A 24,517-nucleotide genomic window follows, 5' to 3' on the forward strand; every position below is an offset into this window, starting at 1 on the left:
GTAAATGTTTCTAGTCTTTAGGATGGAGAGAGAACAATCAGCACAACTTCAAGTCTCCCCTGGAAATGGGAAATTCACTATTAAGTGAAAGTTCACCATAGGCCAACTAAACTTTGATAGGAATTCATCAAAAATTCTGTGATTTTTATCATTCAGTCCTAAAATGATGAMTCAAAGCCCAGATTCCTTTAGACATCACAGCTGCATGTGAAATTCCATCTTTTTTCATTGGGAAAAGCTGTCTGTCCAGGCTCCATCACCAAGTCCAGGCTCGTTTCTCCTGCACAGGAGAAATGTGGGAGGGAGCTGTGTCCTGGCAGCAGGAGAAGATGCTGAACACTGTTTTTTTTCCCTCCCCAGATGCTCCAGTCGGGCGGGATGCGTAGCCAGAGCCCGCACTCCCGGGAGCTCCAGCAGCAAGGCTGTGCCACGGTGCCCAAGGAACAATTCCTGCAGCTCCAACACCAACTTCTCCAGGCAGAGAGGAGGAGCCAACGMCTCCAGGAAGAGCTCGAGAGCAGACCCTCGGGGACAAACATGCAGCAGGTAAGGYTCTCCTCAGAGGTGGCAGTTTGTAAAGGGTGTCTGCTTTAGTTGTCTTCATTTTTTTTTTAATTCCAATTAGATCCGTTCTCTGTTTATGCCAGTTCAAAAATTAAAATTCATCCCATAGAGGATTTGTGCAAAAAATGCTATTTAGCATGTTAAGCCTGAGCCAGAGCTTCATTTTGAAGTCCTGTTAATCTTTTTGAGATCAAACCACTCCTACCCACATTCAACTGGCTTTTCTCCTTCTGCTCCATGTGCAATAAGTGYTTACAGGATTTTTTTTTTCTTTATCTAATGTCCATGTCTGGAACTATTATTTTTAAAATACACCACACCAGATATTGCATCCATCACATAAAATCCTAATTTGGGCTGTCACATGGAGTTGTGTCAGTTGTAGCAGAGCAGAACACAAACAAATTAATTCTTTTTTATAAGGTCAATGTTCCTGATTTGGCCATGAGACAAGACACGGTTCCTGTTATACAGAAACTTCAAYGTTGACATTTCTGAGGGAAAACCAATTCCAAGGAAGATTAATTACATCCATTGCCCATGCTGGGAAAAGTCATTTTTAGTGGTGTTTTGATTTTTTACCTTGTAAAAGTGAATTATAGGCAATGGAAAGGTTTGCATCTCCCATATAAAAATTGCCAAATTATCCTTCTCTTCAGAAAGGAATTGGATCTCTAAATCCCTAAAGCTTTGGCTCAGACCATAGGACTTATAATATTGCAAAACTCTATTTTATGAGAAAAGATAAAGCTCAAAACTTAGATAAAATACTAAATATCTATCTTAGATTTATTTACGTTAGATAATCACTTAGATGAGATTTATGTTTAAATTAGATTAAATACTGTTAACTATTTATCTGTTAGCAGAATAAAAAAAAAAACCAGATATCTTAAACTCAGATTGCAGTTTTACTTTAAAATAATAACAAGACCAAGACTTTGAAGCTGAAAAATCTCTGAATATGGTAATAGGGTATTCCAGAAAAAAGGTGTTATGGAGACAGTATAGGCAGTAACCAGTTTTTAAAGTTTCCACAACTTGGAGTAAAAATTCTTCTTTAAGAAAGGCATAAAATCAAACCACTCCCTAAAAAAAAAAAAAAAAAAAGGGACTTAAAAGCAAGCAATTTAAGGTTAAGTAGAAATAAATTGATTATGAGATTACTTTTTAGTAGTGCATCACCCAGGCTGATGTACTTGGTCCCATACCATGGAGAGGAAAATGTGCAGTTGAATTTGGAAATGAATCAAAGCCACATTGCAGCCGTGGCAGCTGCAGATGAATGTGCTGGGGTTGCTTTTGGAGTGATGACTTTGTAATTTAGCTTTTTGAAAGCCTGAGGAACCATCTGCAAACGAGTCACATCCTGGAACTTGGAGTTCTAGAGAYGAATCGCTCCTACATTTCCTGGAAAAGCTTGGTGAATTTAAAAATACTCACAGAGAGGCTTTGCAAATATTCGCTGTAAATGCACTAATGCACTTATCCTTTTAATTTTTTTTCTTTTTTCCTTAAAGTGAGTGGATATTCTGTTTGTAACACCCCTTTTCTCATGGGCTTTACTAGATAACTTTCTAAATTATTATTAAAATCTTGCAGCTATAAACAAAGCCAGATTTATTTCACTTTGTCTCTGCTTTGCTGTTTCTCATAAGCACATCCTGATTTAACCTCTGTTGATTTTTSTTTTGCCRCCCTGAYTTTTTAGGGTTTAACATTTAGTGAYTTTTAGGGTTTAACATTTAGTTGAGCTCATGTCCCTTTTAATGTCCCCTTTAGCACCTTGAAAACTTGCATCCTAATCCCTCTCCATCATCTTTTCACCAGTGAGTACAAGGTCAGGTTATCTCCATGCTTTTTGTGTAAAATTAATTCTTTAGTCCTCCTGCTGCTTTGCATTTTAGGCWGCTTTCTTAGATCCAGTGGAATGAGTTATCCAAAGTTATCCCCTTTAATTTTTTATTTTATGGAATTATTTTGTGTTCATCCTGCTTTGCAGTTTTCATTGCTTTTTGATCCTGGTTGTCTGTGATTTTTCCATTCATTTTACAGTCAGTCCTGAGCTRTTTTCCTTCAACTGCTGCTGTTACAGTTTTAAATCTTCTTAAATTAAATTGAATTATAACTCCTGAGCTGTTTCTACTGTGTTAACCTGTCTGGACTCTTCTGAATTTCCAGTGATTGTTTCTGCTGTGTCCAGTGCTGGGATTCCTACYTTCTATTCCTTGCTCATTAACTGGATTTAGGAGCTCAATATTTCCCMAAATTTGCCTAAAACCAACTAATATTTTTGTCACTCAACTCCCCCCTTTGTAAAGCCCTTTATTTCAAATTTCCAATCACCTCTGACCAGCTACTTGTTCAATCTGAGGSGAAAACAACAAGGTTTAAGGTAGAAATGCAAAGTTTTCAAAAAGGAGGTCAGTTGGGCTGCATTTTTCCCAAATGCTTGGCAATTTGTGAGATTTCATATATGTTACATGAGATTTTTATGTTCAAGATGAGATTTTTAGAGATTAGAGAGGAGGATCATTTCCTCTAAAATTATTGCTTTGCTAACTGCACTTAATCATTGCTGCTGATCTCTTAAAAACCATGGAACTTTTAAAAGTGTAAATACTTTTTAAAGTATTACATAGTACTTGATAATATATATTTTATATAAAGTAAATATATATTTACAGATATATAAATAAATACTCTTTAGAGTGTTTAGATGTAGAAAATGCACCTCAAATGTCCCAGTTGTTTATGTGTGGTGCTAATACCCATATTTAGAGATAAATAAGAAACTCTGCATGTTTTTTTTCTTTGTGTGTGTATTTTTTTTTGTCCTGTGTTGCTTGCTTTGCTTGTATTGGCAATTTTGTTTTTTTTTTTTTGCTTGAAGTGTATGTGTTTTGAAGAAAAACCTGGATATGAGGGTGAAGTATTCCCAACTTGCCTTCTTTCTCTAGGCCTTGCTACCGGAGCAGCGAGCAGTGCATGCAGATTCCTACCGGAGGATCGGGCACCTCTGACACCTCTGGCTGCTTTTGATCCCATTCCTTTTCCATGATAAACACACACAAAAACACATGAACTGGCATAAGCTGAGAAAAACTTGAGGATCAATTTTTTTTTATTATTTTTTTCTAAAAAAAAAAGCAAAAAAAAAAAGTCTCCGCAGTGTTATTTCCTATTTATTTGTCTAGAAGCTATTTTGTGAAAGCTCAGAAGCTCCCAGAAGCTTTTTTTAATTTGTTACAAATGGGTTTTATTTATGTTATTTAAAATGTGCAGCTGTTCAWTGCGGGAAAGAGCCTATTTTTCACAAATGGTACTAATTTTATATGAGATTTGAAGAAAATCCTGGGGTATTTATACTGGGGCATTTTTGTATAAGATGTATAAACTTTTTAACAGGGAAAGATGACATTTTTTTGGATGTAAATGGAAAATAAAATCCTTTTTTTAAACATAATGTCTCTTGTCTTGATAGCATCAATAATTTCAATTTATGAACAAGAAAGCAACATGGTTTTAGATAAAATATTTATCTTTGATATGAGGACTGTTATATCAGGACTTTTGGAAAAAAATTATGGGGGGGATGTACTGGAGTACAGATTCTTGGGTTTCCTTTAGCAGATGGACCTGAAAATTTAAGAAAATGAGAGATCTTCTACTGCTGTGGCCATAAACTAAAAAGACAGTAACAAAAAGGGAAAATTATTGTTCATTGGATAAAATTGCATCACTTCAATTTTGTCTCAAACTACCTGATTAAATTAGAATTGTAACACTTTTTAATAGTTCATCAAAGCATCTTTTTAAAGTCTATGAATTTTTTAGTTGGAGCTGTGAACCATTTCAGCTGTTTGTTTGGAAAGATCTTTTTGYTCCTATTTTTCGTGACCTTAAAGCTACCTGAGTTGACTTATCCCATTAATTGTGAAATAATATGAAAGGAGAAAATTTAAGCCCAAAAAACAGGGATCACAGGTATTGAGACCTCTCTAATTCTTCATTTTCACATAACTACTCACTCAAGACTCCTGCACCCAGTGGGAAGTGGAATAGTGGGTTCCAGGGGTTTGAATTCCAATCAAATTAACATTAATCCAGAAAAATATTCATTCCACCCACACTGTAAAACTGTTTTCTATATAACTGTAATCTTTTTCATAAAAATGAATTATCATATAACCTCATACACAGATTTGAGTTTCTGATGCTACAAAAATGCAAATAAAATGTTGAGTGGGYTTAAATCAATCCCCTAAGGGGTTCATTTTGTAGGGGTTTAGATGAGGAACTCCCTACCTGAAGCAGTTTTTCATTTATCCTCCTCCACAGGTTTGAGGTTTGAATGTGTTTTGTTTTGGGGAGGTTGTTGTTTTTTCCGAGTTAATCTCCTCAAATGAATTCCTAGAATTTAAGTAACAAACATTAAAATAAAGTCTCCATTTTGCTGCAGTCACAGTGTCTAAACTTCTGAATCCAAAGGAGTTTTTTTGTAATTCCTGATATTTTGCATTTATTTGATAAAACTTCACTCAGGTGTTGGTGTGATGGTTTCATGACAGAATTATTATGCTTTTAGTTACTGTCACCTCGCTGAAGAAAAAGATAAAAACTAGTTTAGGTTACAAAAACTAATCTAAAAAGATGTAAAAAATAAACTTTGGGATAATGAAATCCTTTTTTTTAGGCTATTATGCGATTTCAAAGGGTTTTTGGCATGGGAGATTATTGTCAAATGTGACCTTGTAATTTCACCTTATTTTTAGTCTAAAACCAGTAGATTTGCATTTTGTTTCCCACATTCACCAGAAATTTGGCAGCACCAAAGAACAAGAAAAGGAAATTATCCAGCTCTGACTGTCAGAGACACAAAAGAACACAGAATTTTATTTTTCCTTGATCTGATCATTTCAAGTGTAACTTAGACCTGGAAAAACAGTGCAATGCTGAGAATATCCTTTAAGTGTTGCCATAATATTTTGCTTCAGTAAAGGATTTAYTAAAGTTGGCTCTAAACCAGACTGAAGTGTGGAGGGCGGGCTATTTTCTTGAGCATAAACTGGAAAAATAATTAGGCTGGTGAATGTGAACTAATTTTTAACTGATTTTTCACGTAAATATTGCTTTCCAGGGGGGTCATGAGCAGCTTCTAAAAATGATGGAAGAGAGGATGATGGATGTGGAGCAGAAACTAAGGCTGGTGAAGAGGCTTCTCCAAGATAAAGTAAATCAGCTGAAAGAGCAAGTGAGTGTTCCCAGACTTCCCCAAACCTTCCCCATTTCTTCTGTAAACAACAAAATGGGCAAAAGCTGCCAAGCTGTTGTTCAGAATTAAGTTAAAAGGGGTTTTATTTAATGYTTCTTGGCTCAAGTATGGGATATTTGCCCAAAACTTTGTAAAACTCGAAATTAGGGACTGAATTCACAAGTCATTAATTTCTTGAATCAAGAAACAAAAATCAAATTTCGAGCCGAGAATCCTAACTGGAAAAGTTGCTTAAGAAAGGAGGAAAAATAATTTCCTGAAGAAAAAGTCCAATATTGATTTCTTTGATGCCTCCTGCCCTGAATACCTTCTTTGTCTGATGTGGTTTGGGGTTTTTGGAAGTCTCTCTGTGGGATCACTGGKTTTGTGGATGCTCTTGTGCACTAAATTTATCTTTAGAGGGGTAGATGCTGTAGAGTAGAACTGACAAGATGCATTTGAAACCCTCTATTATCTACCCCACCTCCTTAAAAAGTCTTTCTAATCTCAAAATATTTATTTATAAAGACTTTGTGGATTTAATGAGCTGAATGGGTGGGGTTTTCCTTTGATAATTGGGTTATAATTAACACATTCACCTACTTTCCTACCTCCTTTAGTGTTTTAATCTATAATTTTCCAACCCAGCTCTCCAAGAACACAAAAGCAGATGCCATGGTCAAGGATCTCTACGTGGAGAACGCRCAGCTGCTGAAGGCTCTGGAGGTGACGGAGCAGCGGCAGAAAAGCGCCGAGAGGAAGAATTATTTGCTGGAAGAGAAAATTGCCAACCTCAACAGAATTGTGAAGAATTTGGCATCCCCCTCGTTCAGCCCAGCAGCAGAGATAAGGTCATAGCAAAGCTGTTCTGTGTGGCACAGCCCCRTGCACTTTACTGAAATGGGAATATTTCAGCTTCTCACTGCGTTGCCTTTTTTTAACTGAATGAGTTTTGGTTTCAAATGCCTCCCAGGAGAGCACAGAGCTAATTCCCAAACTGGACACTGCCAAATGAGAATTTTGTTTGATTCCAAATTGGTTTTCTGCTAAGTTATGATCACTACGTAAAAAAAACCCCATGTTTTTCTCGGTGGGTTTAATTTAAAATCCAAATTCTGAATTTCCTGTACTGGAYCATTTAGATTGAAGCCAAGGCCTAAAGCAAACTTACATTCTTGAACTCAAAACTTAACTATATTTTCAGCTTTCTAAAATATTTCATGCTCCAAACTTAGAAAAGCTGATGGGTTAGTCTTCAACACTGTCAGCAGAAATTTTATTGGTATGGGCTGTGTCCTGTAAACTGATTCTGGCTTCTTTAAGGCAATTATTCATTAGGATTCTGGGTTGTTCTTCATGGCTGTTTCTCTGCAGAGCTCAGGAACAAAAGTTTATTTAAAATACATAACTAGACTACTGCCTCCAAACTAAGTGTGACAGTATTTCATCTGAGGAAATTTCCCAGCTAGCAAATAAAGACTTTTTTTTTAAAGCTGTGCTGCCAGACAACTCTGAATTATAGAGGCCTTACTGGTTTTGTATATGGAAATAAGTTATACTAAACCAAGGAAGAGTCACTCAACTGAAGCAAATGTGGGAGTTTTGTTTATATGATTYGTAAATTCAGGAAAGCAGTGCAGTATATTTATTAAAGAGCTGGCAAGAAAATGAAGAGAGCACTTGGATGATTTGTCAGTGGGATCCTGTTGTTGGAATCCTCACGAACGTGGAGCTTTGCCACGAATGCAGCATTTCTTTGGACCCGAGGAATCATTTGGAAAAGTCTGTCTTTTGTGTTAATCCTAGTACAGAATCTGTCATTAATTGTGAAGAAACCCATTCATTGTGATTATGAAAAACTCAGGGAATAACAGCCTAAAGCTTCCTTCAGCTATAAATGTGAGTATTAATGTCAGCAGAGGGAGATAAACACACATTAGGGAAAGCAGGATAAACCAAATTGGATTTGGGTGGGAATTACCTTGGTGCTCCTTACCCAAATGCAGAGGAGCATCAAGGTTTGCAGTAAGAGGTGGCAGCTCCTTTTGGATCAGTGGARAAGGCTGGAAGTTTTTTGGGAATTCCTTCAGGACACAGGGGTTTGGCAGAGAACAGCTGGAAAGGGTTTGTGTGTTAACCTTCCCTGCTTMTCTCAGACCAGTAAGACACAATTAAAACACTGCAAATCAAACTGGTGACAGGGGCTGTACTGGAGTACTTGAAACTGGGCCTCTTTAAATGCATGTGAGGAGGSAGAGGAAAAAGTGATAATTCTGTCATGAGCCAAAAGTCCTCCAGGAACTGGGACAGCACTGCCCGCAGGCTGTGGAGGAACCTGTGGAAAATGAGTTTTATTGTGTATTGATGTGGCTGTAGACGATGTTCCCTGTGTCTCTGGGGTTCCTTTCCAATTTTGGAAGGTTTATGGACTGAACTAAACACAGGATGGGACCTTTTTCTCCTCCACTGCTTTGTGCAGGCAACAAARTGGAAATGGGAATGCAATCATGGGAGAGCATCATGTCGGAGAATCAGAGTCCTTATAAATTATTTCACTGCTGTGCTCTTCTAAATGCTTGGAGTAGGGATTTCTCCAAGTCCTCTCAAATTCAAGAGATTTACAGATTTTTTAGAGGCTGTAGAGATATTTTCACAAATTGGAAATGTCTCAAATTTGTAGAAATCTGAGGGTTTAAAGAGCTGAAGGAGTGATTTCTTGCTATTTTCACTATTAATCACCATAAATCTCTGTGYGGGTACCAGGGCTGTGGGAACAGAGCACACCCTAAACCCATGCTGTGGAAAGTTCCAAAATMTCTCCAGGAAACAAAAGAAATGAGGTTCAGAACTGTATTTGGAAAAATATTAATTCCTACTACATTTTAACACTACTTCATACCTTGACCTTGATTTACTTCTGTCTGTGACCAAAGTTTAAAAGGAAGGAATGAATATTTCACTTAAATAATTGTGCAATTACTTTCAGATTGCTCAATTTTAAAGGCTGGACTACTTAACTAATTCCTTTAATCTCCTGGTATTTATGAAGCTTTTATAAACCAAACATACAGACATTGCTAGAGCACAGCACCAAAAAAGGGAGTTGGGAGAAGGGAGAAACAGGGAAAAGGGATTTTTTGGCTTTTCCCTTTCTCTTGTATCCTACTTTGTTCTATTTTTCTTCCACTAAACTTAAAAAAAAAAAAAAAAAAAAGAAAAAAGAAAAAACTTAACTAGAAAAGAGAGGAGGAGGAAAATGTCCTATTGGTAAATATGTTTGAAGCAAAACTCCCAATKTCACTGGARTATTTGTGTGAATGAATTCTCAGAAGTGCCTTTTGCCTTCCTGTACTGTACTGGCTTGCCTGCTACAGGACAATTCAGGACAATCCCTTCCCAAAGGATGGGATCCCAGAGAAAGGCAGTGCTGCTTCCACASGGGTGTCTCGTTGCTCCTTAATTCATTGTGTCAGCTCAGAAGAGAAGCAGCTGTTCTGCRAAGTCCAGGCTACTGAAAATAAGCATAGAAACACATAATTTATTAAGCATTAGCTGTGTTTTGTGCATGAATGTGTCTCCTATGCAGCATAGGCAAAAACCAAAGTATTTATTGTTATTGTTGCAGTCAAAAATCACTGAATTTTTAGGCCTCGTTCATCCAACAGGTCCTGCCATGTCAGATATGAACTATTTCATTACCAGGAGGTRTTTTAAATGTTTTCAACTCTTAATTTATGAATCACTGTGAAAATAAAGGCACATAGACATTTCAGGTTGGGGGGGTTTGGGAGGGGACAGACCCCAAGTTAAATTTAGGTGTACAAAATCCACACAGTTGAAGTGCTACTTGTCAGTTTAGAATGGTTTCCAAGTCTCCACTGTGGTACATTCTCCAAGTAGTACTTTAAACACAAGGAAAGTTGAATTGTTTGAATTCTGATTGGGGAAAGCAAAGGGATTGTAACATATTTGATTTTAGGCAGTTTTTGTGTTAGGTACAGCAGGGGGGGACAGTCTGGATCTATCAAGAGTAAAATCCTTTTGTTTACTTCCAGCAAATGCCATCCCTGTCTCTCAGGTTTTCCATCATTTACCTGTTCAGTCTCCTGGTCGGTGTCATTTCATTACAAAAGACTTCTGTATAAATGAAAACAAATGTATATTTTTTTTTCTATTGAGTTTGTTTTGTTCTGGTGTAATATATTGTCTTTAGAACATCATGTAAAACTGAGAGATGAAACAACTTACACATTATTTATAATGAGCATAAAAAATACATTAATGTATGATGCATATTTGTGTCTTTTTTGTTTTTCATCCAACATGAAAATCATAGAATAATTTGGGTTGGGAGGGACCTTAAAACTCATCCAGTTTCACCTCCTCCCATGGGCAGGGACACTTTCCACTATCCCAGGTTTTTCCAAGCCCTGTCCAACCTGGCCTTGGATGTTTCCAGGGGATGGAACAGCCACACATTCTTCTCCCAAGGATGTTGTAAATACTTCAAGCAGTATCTGCAAATTTATCAAAGGCATACATGCTAAGGAAAAGAATGGATTGACAGCTCAGAAAAGTCGTTTCTTCCATTATAAAAGCATGAAATTGATTAAAGTGTAAAACACTGACAGTGAACACACCTTGGCATATTTTTAACTGAAGTTGCATCTCTGCTCTTCATTATATGGGAAGTATTGAGTGCTTGTTGCAAGCCTTTTATAGGATCATGGAATGGGAAAGGCTGGGAGGGAAAAGTGTGGGTTCAAGATCCCAGGACAATGCTGTGTCCAGTTCTGGGTCCCTCATAACAGGACTTTGAGGGGCTGGAGCATGTCCAGGGATGGGAATGGAGCTGGGGAAGGGTCTGGAACACCAGGAGGGGCTGAGGGAGCTGGGAAAGGGCTGAGCCTGGAGAAAAGGGGGATCAGGGGGGATTTGGGGCTCTGCACAACTCCCTGACAGGAGGGGACACCGGGGGGATCGGGCTCTGCTCCAGGGAACAGGGACAGGAGGAGAGGGAACGGCCTCAGGCTGGGCCAGGGGAGGTTTAGGTTGAATATGAGGGGAAATTTCTTCCTGGAAAGGGTGGACAGGCACTGGAAAGGGCTGCCTGGGGAGGTGGTGGAGTCCCCATGCCTGAAGGCATCCAAGGAAGGCCTGGACGTGCCACTCAGCGCTCTGGGCTGGGGACAAGGCGGGCATCGGGCACAGACCGGATTGGCTGATCTCGGGGGTCTTTTCCAACCTGAAGGATCCGGTTATTCTGTCACTCTGTTATTCTGTCACTCTGTTATTCTGTCACTCTGTGATTCTGTCTCTCTGTGATTCTGTCTCGGTTATTTCGCCATTTCTGTCACCCGCGCTCCCTGAGGGGCCGCGCCCTCCCCGCCGCACGGTGGCGCTGTGGCCGCGCCCCCTCCCCTGCGCTGCCCCGCGGCTCTCCCGGAGGGCGGCGGCCGCCGCTTTCCCACAACCCCCCGCGCGCCCGCCGCGTCCCCTCAGCGACCCCCGGCCCGGCCCGGCCCGATCCCCGCGGCGATCCCAAACCCCCGCCCGGTCCCGGTCCCGGCACGGCCCCCGGGGGCGGCCGGACCCCCCTCCCCGCCCTGCGGAGCGGGGAGCGGCGCCGGGCATGCGGGCGGTGGCAGCGGGCCGGGAGGTGGGATGCTGTCGCGGAAGAAGACGCGGACGGAGCTCTCCAAGCCGGGCGAGGTGCAGGGGAAGTACGTGAAGAAGGAGACGAGCCCGCTGCTGCGGAGTGAGTGTCGGGGGGAGCGGGGGACAGCGGCGTGGGGCTCCGGGGGGCCCGGCCCGAGGCCTTTGTGTGCGGCCCTGGAACTGCGCGGCCTTGGCGGGCTGAGGGGTGGGGGGGGGTTTATCTCTTTGGGTGTATATGAGGGTTATTTCTCCGTGTAAATGGGCGTTTAATCCTATTGTGAGCCCTGGGAGATGACGGAGGGAACTTAGAATTGAAAGGAAGCCCGAGTTTCAAAGCGAGCACTGCACGCGTTTTTTCACCGGGTGCTCACTGTTCCCAAACTTGGTGGGTTTTATGATTTTCTCGGTTTCATCAGGCCGGGGTTCAGGCATTGTTTTACATGAAATAAAGGGATCCCAAGGTCAGGTTGGATGGGGCTTGGAGCAACCTGGGATAATGGAAAGTGTCCCTRTGGCACRSATTGGACTGKWCGAGSTTCCCGACGCCCTTCCAACCCAAACCGTTCTGCGATTCCGTGATTCCRTRACCCCTTTGTTTCCACAAYGAAGTGGKGKTTTTTCCCCATCTGGGCACTGTGCTTTGGGGATGAGATAACTGTCCCGCCAGGCARTTGCATAAAATCCCTGCGGAAGCGAATGCTCCAGGTCCTATCCRTGACTCAACCTGGTGAGGTCACCTGGGATGCACGATCTTCCCGTGTGCTCCTAGGACTGGACAAAACACCACAAAAACGCACCGAAAGTTCACTTAAGTTTGGTTTTGTTGATCTTTGAAGATAATCCGAGATTGAATTGGATTTGTTTACACAATAAATAAATTAATAAAGTTACTATTGATGTCTTCTGGGGTGCACCAGATTTTTACCCTAAGTTGTAAGTTTATTAWTAAAGAGTAATTAATAATAGGTGTAACCTTATTCTGAATTAAATTGATCATTTATATTTATTCATCTGGAGGGAAACTACTTATTTATATCATGTTGAAAGTAAAAATAGGGAGAGGAGAAATATTTCACTTACTGGAGGGAGGCAGCGAGATTGTAAAGGAGAAAGTGAAACATTTCCATGATAATTTGAGAACTTAACGTGTATGGAATGACAGCATTTTTCTGGCTGAACTTTATGACTTTGGGATTAGTAGGGGCAGTGTGAATTCTGTTTCTATCGTGAATTCCTGTGGGCATCAACATCTTGTCATTCCCAGTTTGTAAGGACAACATTCCCAATGAAATAGTAGCCAGGATATTTGGATTTTCATGACCCTTCTCACAGAGAGATACGAACCCTGACTGATGTAGCCACAGCACAGTGTGGTGTGGGTGGTTTGGGGTTATTTTTTGCTTATGTGGTTTTTTTKATGGGTTTGGGGTTGGTTTGTTTATTGTAGCTGCAGTTTTGCTGGCGAAACTGCTCTGTCCTGGCACCGGTGTGCTGGTTTCTGATGCACCAGGACGCTCTGCCCACAAATTCCTCAGTTTTAGGGTGAAAATTTAGGGTGGATTGTTGGATACTTGATGTGTAAGTACAAGCAGAGTTCTTAATTCCCTTCCGTGCTCTTACCAGATCTGATGCCTTCATTTATCCGGCACGGTCCGACCATTCCAAGACGAACTGATATCTGCCCTCCCGACACTGCATCCTCTGCCTACACCCCCGGGGCAGATGGAATCGTTTCCAGGAACCAGAGCTTCCTCCGAACTCCGGTGCAGAGGCCGCCTCACGAAATAATGAGGCGAGAAAGCAACAGACTGTCCGCACCCTCCTACCTTGCCCGGAGTTTGGCCGAGGTGCCGCGGGAATACGGCTCCTCCTCGCAGTCCTTTCTTTCGGAAGGCGGTCCCGGGCTGGAGAACGGCGACACCGGAGCCCGCGGTTATTACTACGATCATTTCTACGACGCCCAGAGGAGACGTCAGCTCAACGACCGCCTGCACGAGGACTACAACAGGTATTATGAACACAACAGTGATCTTTTCCAGAGGATGTCCCAGAATCATGGGAGGCACACTTCAGGTAAGAATTCGGTGTTGTTTTATTTAAAAATACGGTTTTGATGAGCGTTCAGGTGCATTGGTGCATCTGGAATCATGTTTGAGGTGTGTGGGACAGAGCTGCTTTTTCATGGCATTTCTRGGATCTGAGTAATTAAAATTGAAAGTTGGATCACACTTATCCAGAAGGGAAAAATAGACTTAAACCAGGATTTTTTTTTTAAAGAAAATGGAGTAAGATCACCAAGTTTCAGATTTTTTAATGCCAGGCCTGTGTGCATCTCTACATTTTAGGAATTTTATTCATTGAGAGACATCTRTTTTCATGATGTAGAAAATAACCAACCGCTCTAAATTATAACATTGCAGCATTATTATCATTAAATTTTAATTAGCATCTTATTATTTAATTTGATTGTTTGAATTGACCTCAGTAATTAAARTAATTTCCTATAAATGGCCAAAGTGAAGAATGACTGCTTTATTTGTATAATTAGCAAATTGGCATCTTAATTAGTGCTGAAGTTGACTTCCTAGTCYCTGACTCCTTTCTTTTAGCTTTTAAAATTGTTTGTAAATATGCCTGTTCTCCCCTTAGTTTCACTGGAACTTGCCTTTGTTTTCTGTAGCAGAATAGCATAAGAAGAATCCATTAAATACAACTTTTCTGAAATACTTGATTCTGGATTTGCTATTATAAAACTATGCACAAGGAGTAGCTTGAAACAAACGTTTCAAAGCTGTAAATAACGTACCTTCAATATGAAATATGCTGTCATCTGCAGTCTATAAACAAAATAGTAATTAGTGTCTAATAAAATTAATCTCCTGTCTAGAAGAATAAATCTGCCATGAAGAACATCAGCTTCTAATGCTGCTGACCTTGTGTGTGGGGTTAGAACCTATCAGAGCTTTGTGTTTTCTTCACTGCAGAAACACTTCCATGAAAARTGGAAATGCCCACCAGGAAATTCGAAATACTGGGGTTTAAGGCCTGCTACTTTGATACTCCTTTATTTTGCTAAATGTTAATGTCTGGATTTTGTGTGCAAGCTCTTCATGTTCTCATCCAAGTCATTAAACGTGTATCTGGTWACAAGCACCTGGTAGTATGTGCTGGGATATTTTAGAGAAGAGAGGTAGGAGGAGAGGATTTTACAAAACAATCCATCAATTCAACTGTCAAAATTACTGCAGTAGCTGTGTCTTCTGAGGAGATTTCCARAAATGCAGCTCTATCTTCAAAGTGRAGYTTAATATATCAGATTTTTAAAAGAAGGGCTCCACAACCATATTTTGCACAGTTGTAGCAACATCTTCTTTCTAAATAGGTTTTTTTTTTCCTACCTGTGCCCCCTTAGCCGTGGAAATCATTAAGGAGCTGCTGCTGTTTGTTTGGTTTTGTCATTCACTCTCAGATTTTAACAWTTCATAGTTTGTACAGTTTCTACACAGGTTTTGTGGTGGGTGAGTATTTAATCTCATGCACTTAGAGGGAGAGACAAAGGTGAGCCTTTCAATTGCCAGTGTTCCTCTTTTCGTCTGGTTTTTTTTCATCTCCATATGAACTCTTAAAGTCCTCTTTTCCTTTTTCTTAAAGAATTATGTGCCCCAAAATAAGCAAACTAGATTTTGTTACTCCCTTCATTTCACCATTAAGCTGCTTTTTATTTGAACCATCCATTGCCTTCAGTGTTTTCTTTGATTTACCCAAATCTTTCTGTAGTTTCTTGTTTCTTTTTCTTGCATTTCCACAATACTGAGCCTGTTGCTTTCWCTGTCTTTGTCTAAATTACTTTTTCTTTACACATCTCCATTGTTGCTTCTCTTCATTGAGATAATTGATGGCRAAGTTGCTTAATGGCTGCAGTTCCAAATGAAAAGTCTGTTTATGAGCTGGAGTTTGTAAATGCTGCTTTCTCCCCTTTCCTTCCTGTCCCACCTTCCCATCAAAGTCCCCCTTGGTCAGTTCTGGTGTGTTTTGGGTGGATTCCTAAGGAAATGTTGCCTGGTGAACACAAGGTGTTCTTGCTTTGGTGTTGTTTCATGGTGGTCGCATTGRGATGATTTTTGGGAAGCTGCAGACTGGAAGTGCAGAGGTGCCTGTGAATTTCAGCTTTCATTCAAAATAAAGATTCTCCTCTTTGTAATTTGGAGAGAAGTTTAAAACATGTTCTTGTCRAGACCTTCAAAGTGTTCAGAAAAGTCTTTAGGGAAGTCCTGTGGTGTTTCAGCAGTTGATGTTTTAGCATTGCCATGTCCTTCCATAGGCATTTCTCCTTGAAGTCATGTTTTCTCTCTCACTATGCTTCACTTCTACTATGTGCTCCTTTCCATATTTTCATTATGTTTGTTTCTAATTAGCAATTTAGCATTGCTGATTTCCCTGCCCAGTGTTTTCAGTTGAGATATCTCCTAATTTTGTATGTTTAGCTACCTCTGTGACATTTCTTAAATTTTTTTTATTTTAAATTTTTTTTTAGTGTCCTTTTCAAACTTTTAATTCTAAGAGACTTTACCTGTCTTTCCTCGCCATCTCTTTCCTCTCTTCTAGGTTAAAGTTTTGGGGAGGTCTGTGGTTGAAGTTATACCTACAGTGTAGATTGGAACTAACTTGTAACCAAGACCTCAGAGTTATTTGTACCTGTGTGAGCGGTAAGCTGAAACATTCTTCTGTGTCTATGAAAATTGCTGAGCTTGAAATCACGCTGTGAAGGCACTTTCTGGTGGTGGATTGTGATGAGTTCACTGGGATGTCACAGGAGAGAAACAATTAACAGAGAACCAGCGTGCTTTTGGTTTGTCTGTTAAGTTGTACCCTTTCAAAACTGCAGTCTTGTTTATTATAAGAGCAAAATAAATATAAATTATGACGTGAAACCCATTTAGAGCTAAATAGCTGGTTTTTTATTATTCTGTGTGAATGCTTCTCTCATTTTTAAACAAACGGCAGCTCCTGCCCTTATCTTGCCTTGTGCTGATTTTGCAGTAATTTTGCAGCATAATTCTTGAAGCTTTCAGAGTTCTTCCTGTCATTTCCTATTTGTGAATTTGTGCTTGCTTGGAACACCCCATTCCCACCAACAAAAGTGGTGCTTGTGCTCAGGAAGTTCCTTTAGATGCTTTGGAGTGGGTTAGGAAGGCCTGGGACCTGCAGTCCTGCCTACAGGATAGTTATTGGTACTTTTTGTTATTTTATTATTACTTACTCCTTCAAAATTAAACAGTTTGTTCATCTTCTCTTCCTGCTCTTCACCCCCKTTTGATGAGGGGAAGGGAGAGGATTTTGGCATCCTGAAGAAAGGCTCGTAAGACAATTGGGCTAATTAAAGATAAATACTGTTTTGTAAGATTTGTTCTTCCACACTTTGAAATTTGGGTGAAGCCACTTGTGGGGAGTTCCTGGGCTCTGAAATTTCTCTGCCAACATCAGGGCATTTCCTACCAAAGTGAAACTTTCTCCTCTGGTTTTGCTCTTTATGTCAATGATGGAATTTCTCTCCTGTCCTTCCCACCTGACAGACTGAAGAACTGCCCTTTGCTGGCCTGGAAATCTTTCCTGCAAAGGGCTTGGACTTCTTTCCAGGCAGGGGCCCCTCAGAATAAACCCCTTTTACTGGGAAAACAYTGACATCACTTCCTTTCTTCCATCCTAAAGAAACCAAACACGACTTCCTTGAGTGAACAAAACTCTACAGATTGTTCACACTTGTGGRTTTATTGGTTTAAAACACATTTCTAAGAGAAGAAACTCCTTGTATTGATAAAGTGCACTGGAATGTGGTGTTCAAAGATCATTAATTCAAGATTTTGCATTGAAAATTTAAAAAATGGAAGGAAAATTAAAGCCTCAAATAATTTCAATATTGATGTTTTTTAAAAGCAACATCTGAACAAAAAAACTCATTATATATTATATTGTAAAATACCATCAGAAGCAGAATTACCAAATGAACCTTGACAGACTGTAAAGAGRCATTTTGAAAAGTTTTTACAAGTGCATAAATTTAAATTAATTCATGATCATCCTTGAGATTTGATGATGCCACTCCAGAGAGTGCTCGTCCTTAAGCAGAGGACAGGAGACATTTCAAAAAAGTGGATAATTTAAACAACTCTGTTTCTTGGGAAAGCAGGAAAAATGAGAATTTTTGTCTTGTTACAGCTAAAAGAGGGTGTGAACAAGAAAACTCCAGGAGTTACAGTGAACTTGTTCCCTTTATCCTGTGGTAGGGATTGTATCCTCCATCCCAGGAAAATCCCAGGTTTTACACTAAATGTTTGTATAAAAACTGTTCAGGTTTTATTTTTGGGATACAAATCTAGCCAATATCCCTGGTGCTTGCAGGAAAATCCTGTGTGGAGCTTTGGGCTGCTGTGAAAATGCTTTAGGGCTCAGATTTTACCTGGAATTTAAACACAATTCCTGGCAATTTGCCATGGAAAAAGGCAGTGTTCACAGTCCGTGGGTTTAGGCTGCCTTGGAACTTTCTTCTTTGGGTAAGATCACATAGGAATTTACTCTTCCAAGTGTTGTTTAGTCTTATTGATATTTATAGGAGTATATTTATATTTATATGAAAAAGTCAATTTTCCTCTTCTCTTACTGTTCAAAACTATAGGAGGAACTTTTCCTCTTAGTTGTGTGTCCATTCACCCTCTATCTGCTGAGGTTTACCAGGAAAACTAACAATTTCTTTCAGTCTCTAAAAAAACATTTTATAGGAAAAAAAATGCCTAAATTGCATTTATTGTTAATTTTCATGCCATAGTGGGTTGACAGCTTTGAGGCCCTATCAACATCAACAACTTAAAACTTCCAGCACAGAGAATATTCCAATATAGTCTGTGATTTAAGGGAAAAAATATGGTTAAAACCATCAGTTTATAAATCTGCTCTTGATTTCRTGTTCATGATACACTTCAAAACTGRTAACTTCTACATCTGCAAAAGTTTATTTTAATGGTATGGCTCTGCATCTTCATATATAAAATCAAAATGGCAAAAGGAATGGATAAAATATTTGTGGTCTGGTGTTATTTTTGTTCTTTACATCTTGGAAATTAAAAAAAAAATAATATAAACTGGTATTGGGAGAATCCATGCGTCAAGAAAACTTCTTGTGCTAGGATGGCACCTCCTCCAAATGCTGGGAGACATTAACCTTTACCCCAAGGAATAAATGTAAATATCTATGGATTTGAGGCTTGAATTTAAATTGGAAGAACTGTAAGAAAAATACAAGCCTGTGCAGGTTTTAACAGCAAACAAAAATAGGGATTTTTTTTTTTACCCCCCCAGTCAAGTTTGTGTGTTCAGATCTCCCGGCAGTGTTGATGTAACAGTCACTATTTATACATCCATGAAATTACAACCCAGCTAATTGGGGAAAATCCTGGATTTGTTTATCCCAAGCTCAGCRTTTTCAAGAAGCTGAAATGTTTGTATTTATCAAACTTCAGTAGAGAGGGGCTGGAACTGCTTCCCTGCCCCAGTTCTTCCAAAGGTCAGGGAGCCTCCAGGATATTTCTTTTCTCTGGAAGTAAAGATCTGGGTTTCAATCCCAATTAAAGATGGACAAAGCCATCAGCTTCCCTTTACAAATAGGTAAGTACTGAAACAAGAGGAAATCCTTTAAGGCCAAACAGTTCAGAACGTGACAAAGCTGGAAAAGGATTTATGGATGAGCACAGAGTTTTAAAAAACAGTACTCAGGAGGATGTTTGTGACGGGGGTTTAATTTATTTTTTATTCATCTATTTGTTTTGGAGCCTTCCTGTAGCTTTATTTTTAATTATTGGTATATTTTGTTAGGAAATAGCCCACCAAGGTTTCAGGCTATCATTTTAGATGAGARAGGCTCTGCTTTCTCTCAAAAAATAACCACACAAAAATGTTATTGCTGATAAACAGAAGGAAAGGGGATATTCCTGTCAGTAAATGTGTGTGTTGGGGTGATTTCTGACTTCTAAAAAAGTGGGGAAAATGGCTCCCAATTCCTTCTGCTGGCTCTGGGAAATAGTAACACAAACTTTGGTGGTAATGGGATTGAATAAATGCATTTGGTTGTGCGATTAAAAGATAATTGGGATTTGTTTAAAACCAGAGAGTGTTTAAGTGTAGAAGTGTGAGAGACTAAAGGGAACTACTTCAAATGATTTTTAAAAGATAATTGAATTTATCCCAGCACACCCAGAAGGTAGCAGATTCCCAGGAATGGAAAGAAACCTGCAAAATTCTCGGTTGTGTCACTTGGTTTTTGTAGTTGAGTGTCTTGGGGATGGTTTTAGATGAGTTTTCTGGAATTGCTCATGGCTTTTATTTCACCCAGTGTCCCTAGGAAGGGATGGGAAAGGAACTGTTCCTGTAGTACCTTTCTCACCATCCAGCTAATCTGTAAAAACTCCGTGTGTGTTACAAAAGATCACATATTTCCAAGTGCTAGGGAGCAATCTCTTAAATTCAGTGATGGATAAATCCCACGTGTGCTCTGTTTCCAGGRAAATGTGGGAATTTAATCAGCTACYRATTCCTGTCAGCTCTTTTATCCCAGCCCTGCTTGTCCCTYCTCTCTTGTTTTACCTCATCCTGTTGCTGTTCTTGACTGGTTCACCTGCAAAGCTTTGTTGGGATTCAGTGATTTCCTGGATATTTTAATTTCTGACTGTAGCTAGAAAAATAGATGTAAGGTTTTTTTGTTTTTTTTAAATGAAGCAGCTGTAATAATTTATTTTAAAAAATTAATTTCTGTAAATCTTTAACCACCAATCTCCCTCTGTTTTAGGCATTGGGAGAGTTGCTGCTACATCTTTAGGAAACTTAACAAATCATAGTTCTGAAGATTTACCTCTTCCTCCTGGCTGGTCAGTGGACTGGACTATCCGAGGAAGGAAATACTACATAGACCACAACACGAACACAACCCACTGGAGCCACCCTCTGGAGCGGGAGGGGCTCCCTCCGGGCTGGGAGCGCGTCGARTCCGCCGAGTTCGGGGTCTACTACGTGGATCACATCAACAAAAGGGCTCAGTACAAACATCCCTGTGCTCCCAGGTGAGCCTCCCCTGCTCTGCTTGTGCTTATCTTAGTGCACTTAGCTGGGTTTTAGCCAAAAGTTATGTTTTCAGCTTTGCTGGTTTTCAGGAAGATTTTTAGAAGTTTTAATTGTTGGGGTTTTGTCTCATGTTTCTGAAGTTTACAGTCAGGATATTGCTTGTAAATCACACAAAGCAGCTCTTCAGCTGTCARTAAAACAGCAAAGTTGCTGAGAACAGAATTAAAATATAAACTGAAAAGAAACTTGATCTGACGTTCCTGGAGATGCTCTGAACATCTGAAACATGTATTAAGTCTTGTCTGGAATGAAAATTGGTATTTTAGCTGCTCATTTTCAAGGTAAAATTAAAGTTGATACCCCAAATCCAACAGTTAATTGTTAATATACACCAAATCTAACAGATAATTGTTAGTATACACCAAATCTAACAGTTATTTGTTCATATACACCAAATCTAACAGTTTATTCTTCATATACTCAAAATCAAACAGTTAATTTCTGCTGCTCTATCTGCTCTGCTAATACCCAGGAAGAGAAAGTTCTTTAACTTGTGGCACAAAAAATAAATACATGGGGATGTCTTTATATGGAATAACTCTGATCAGCTGCTGCCTGAATACATTTATTCCATCATGTTAAATGGTGGATTATATGAACAAATATTTTTTGAACATTCTTTAAAATTATACGAATCAATACTTTTTGAACGTTTTTAAAACAGCTCCAGTGTTTTGTTGTGCTCTGGTGAGTGGGTCTGAGGTGAATTTTACCAAAATAGTAACAGCAAATTGCTCAGTGCAGGCCTGCTGAGGCAACACCCCACGTGTGGTTGCACCAGCAGCCTTTGCACTTATTAATGAGTGGATAATRTTAAGAAATGAATGATTGCAGCGTGCCCAGTGTGTTTGGAGGTGACAGTTTTCCCCATGTCCCTTGCAGTGTTCCCCGTTACGATCAGCCACCCCCTGTGTCCTACCAGCCACAGCCTGCGGAGAGGAGCCAACCCCTGCTGGTCCCTGCCAACCCCTACCACAGCGCTGAGATTCCTGACTGGCTGCAGGTCTATGCCAGGGCTCCTGTCAAGTGAGATTCTGCCTTTTTTTCTTCTGCATTTCACACTGAAAATGAAAAAAAATTGAATTCCCACAACTGAGGGTAGAGCTCGTGCTCTGTCTGCTTTTTAGCTGCATCAGGGCTGTTCCTCACAGCTTYAGGGAGTTGTACCAAATATTCATCACATTAATTTTATTTTTGTTTCAGCTATTACTTAAAATGATCACTTCTTGCAGCTCACACAAGTTGCAGAAAGCTCTGTCAGTGTTCTGTTTTCAGAATATTTACAAGAATGGTATCACGTGTTTAGAAAATATGTGAAGCATTTTTAGGGTGTAACTTCCTCATGACTAATTTCTTTTTAAAAAGCACAACTTTTCTTTCACCTTTAAGAATTTTAGATGATAKAATCATGGAATGGTTTGGSTTGGAAGGAKTCCCTCTCCAGCTCTTCTGGATCCCCTTTAGGCACTGGAAGGCCAAACACAGGCTGATATCTATATTTTGAATTTAAAACTAAGTGGTAATAAAAAGTCATTTTGTCAAAGTGCTACAGGAACAGGAAGTCTCCTTAAAAAAAAAATATTTGAGTCAGCATAAAGAAATTAGATTTTCTAATGGCTGCAWCTGTGCAGAATAGTAACATTGAATAGAAAGCAATAAAACCCCCAAATATGGTTAAATAATTATTAAATCATGTACTATTCATAAGGAGAATATGGAGAAATTCAGTTTTACAGCAGCGAGGTCAGTCTGGAATTGCAAATTCAAGCTGTGATGTTCAGTGACTTCCATTAAAAAAATTCTCTTTTTTTATTACCTGCTTCTAATAACTACAGTTTGAATGAATTTTATTACTTCTTGTGACTGTTGGGTTTGCCAGCAGCCCATAAAGATTTAAATTGCCCTAAAATCCCCCAATACATTGAGGCTCCAGGGCCATATTTAGTTCCTGTAGGATTTGTTTCCTAGAAATATTTCCAGGTTTTGGCTGCAGCTGCATTTTTTTTATTTAGGTCTTTGGCACTTCCAGACAATTTAATTTTAAACATTCTAGCCTTTGTTTTGTGGATTCTTTTGGATACTTGTCTTGAAACTTGTGAAACAGATATAAGACAAATTCCTCAATTTGTCAGGGATTTCTTTATATCAAGTAAGCTGAGACAAATTTTTAAATTTTTAATTATCAGCACAGTTTTGCATTTAAATCATTAAGTTTATTTTGTTACAATTTTTTACTTATCCCTGGCACTGTAAATCGATTTAGCTATAAAGCCCAGTTGTTTTGCTGAGAAAAGGAGATAATTATGGCAAAAATAAGGAACTTTAGTATTTGTCTAAATTTGAACAAATTTCTCCAGAAAATAAGAATTTTGGCCACTGGAAAAGCCCAATGAAGCATTTAGTAGTTGCCACCTAAAATATTCTGTCATTGTAGGAAAAAATCCTCCCTGTGAGGGTGGGGAGGCCCTGGCACAGGGTGCCCAGAGCAGCTGTGGCTGCCCCTGGATCCCTGGCAGTGCCCAGGGCCAGGTTGGAAATTGGGGCTTGGAGCACCCTGGGACAGTGGGAGGTGTCACTGCCATGGCAGGGGTGGCACTGGATGGGTTTTGGGCTCTCTTCCCTGAATTTTGTTTCCCTTGAGGAATCCTTTTCCCATTTCTGGGCATCTGAGGTTTTGTTTGGAGAGCCCAAGTGCAGCTCTCAATCTCATGATGCCATCAAGACTCCAAAGTTGATTTTCACCCTTGGCTCAGCTCTCACATGGGATGTTTCACCCCCTTCCCAATCAGGTATCCCAATGTGATGAGGGTGAACACCCCAAAATTCCTTCCTTTTAGAGATCACAKGGYTCAGATTCCTCCTTACCTCTTTTGRAATCTGGGATCCAAACCCAGGACTTGGTTCTCCCAGCCCTTTCCAACAGGGTGTCAGAATTGAGGGCAGATCAGTGTCTCTTGTGCTGAAATTGTTCTGTTTGTGTTAAATCCWTGGTGTCCACTGGGAAGGCTCAGGGGATGGGATATTCTGGCTGCCTGTTCTGCTCCAGTAACCTCCTGTTCTCAGCCAGGGATTTATTTGGCTCTTGAGGAGTGGGAAATGAGACAGGGGAAGGTGTTGTCCATGGGAACTCAACAATCCACAGGTGGTTGTCCCTGGAAACCTTCAAACCCCTCTCTGTCAATACAGGGCTCAAACTGCAAACATCTGCAATTTGTTATTTCTCCTTTTCTGGGGAAAAAAAAAAGTGATTTTAGCAGTGCAGCCCTGTCAGGATTAGGGATAACTTCACTACAAAAGCTGGTTTTTAGGAAGTTTATAGAAGCTGTGATTAGTTTTATTTAAATTCTTAAAATTCTTCAGCATCTTTGGAAGTTGCCTGCATATCCTGGTGCTTCTCTGATGCCTCTGGAATGTGACTTTCAGTGGGTTTATTTCTATAAATTCACTGATATTTTGCTTCAACCTCCACCCAGGTGAATCCATCTTCTCCTGTAACTCAGCTGCACCAAATAACTCCTTTATTCCATTAACTTCTCCTATTCTCYAATAATCAGAGTAGTCAGCTCCCARTTTCCAYGCTAGGAAAATTAATTGTGATTGTAAGGGGGGAAAGCAGGAAAGGAGGGTTATTGCAGTGAGGGTGGAACCACACCAGGGCTTGCAGTAAATACCTATTGTAGATTATTGCTGCTAATTAATCAAGAGGGGTTAATTGGAGAGGTTAAGCAGCCAAGAGCACTCRTTACAGCTGGATTGGGAACAGTTGTTGGGCCCTGTCCCATCWTCTGGGAGGTACCTGCTGAGCTGCTGAAATCATCCATTTTTCTGTGTTCCTGTAGTTTTACCAGATGGTTTATGGTGGATATTCCAGGT

At 39.8% G+C, this 24,517-nt stretch overlaps 2 protein-coding genes across 5 annotated transcripts in view; both read left to right on the forward strand.

The window, feature by feature from the left end:
* Positions 1-9,026, forward strand: part of NIN (ninein) — a 57,751-nt gene extending 48,725 nt beyond the window's left edge. For 2 of the 4 annotated variants that reach the window (XM_057384005.1, XM_057384009.1), the window contains 3 exons: positions 359-546; positions 5,705-5,818; positions 6,467-9,026. In XM_057384005.1, coding sequence (XP_057239988.1) covers positions 359-546; positions 5,705-5,818; positions 6,467-6,676 — 512 coding nt within the window. In that variant the 3' untranslated portion in view covers positions 6,677-9,026. Of the gene's footprint in view, positions 1-358; positions 547-3,524; positions 4,026-5,704; positions 5,819-6,466 lie in introns of those variants that run through there. The other 2 variants (XM_057384006.1, XM_057384007.1) reach the window with 2 other exon arrangements.
* Positions 9,027-11,285: 2,259 nt separating this feature from the next.
* On the forward strand, positions 11,286-21,724 carry SAV1 (salvador family WW domain containing protein 1). Its single transcript, XM_057384014.1, has 4 exons — positions 11,286-11,576; positions 13,100-13,549; positions 20,313-20,583; positions 21,527-21,724. The coding sequence occupies exons 1-4, from the start codon at positions 11,483-11,485 to the stop codon at positions 21,672-21,674; spliced, it is 963 nt and encodes a 320-aa protein (XP_057239997.1). The 5' UTR covers positions 11,286-11,482; the 3' UTR covers positions 21,675-21,724.
* Positions 21,725-24,517: the final 2,793 nt, after the last annotated feature.

The sequence above is a fragment of the Malurus melanocephalus genome, unplaced genomic scaffold (assembly GCF_030028575.1).
Source record: "Malurus melanocephalus ecotype Western Australia unplaced genomic scaffold, MMel_1.1 scaffold_675, whole genome shotgun sequence".
NCBI classification, from domain to species: Eukaryota; Metazoa; Chordata; class Aves; order Passeriformes; family Maluridae; genus Malurus; species Malurus melanocephalus.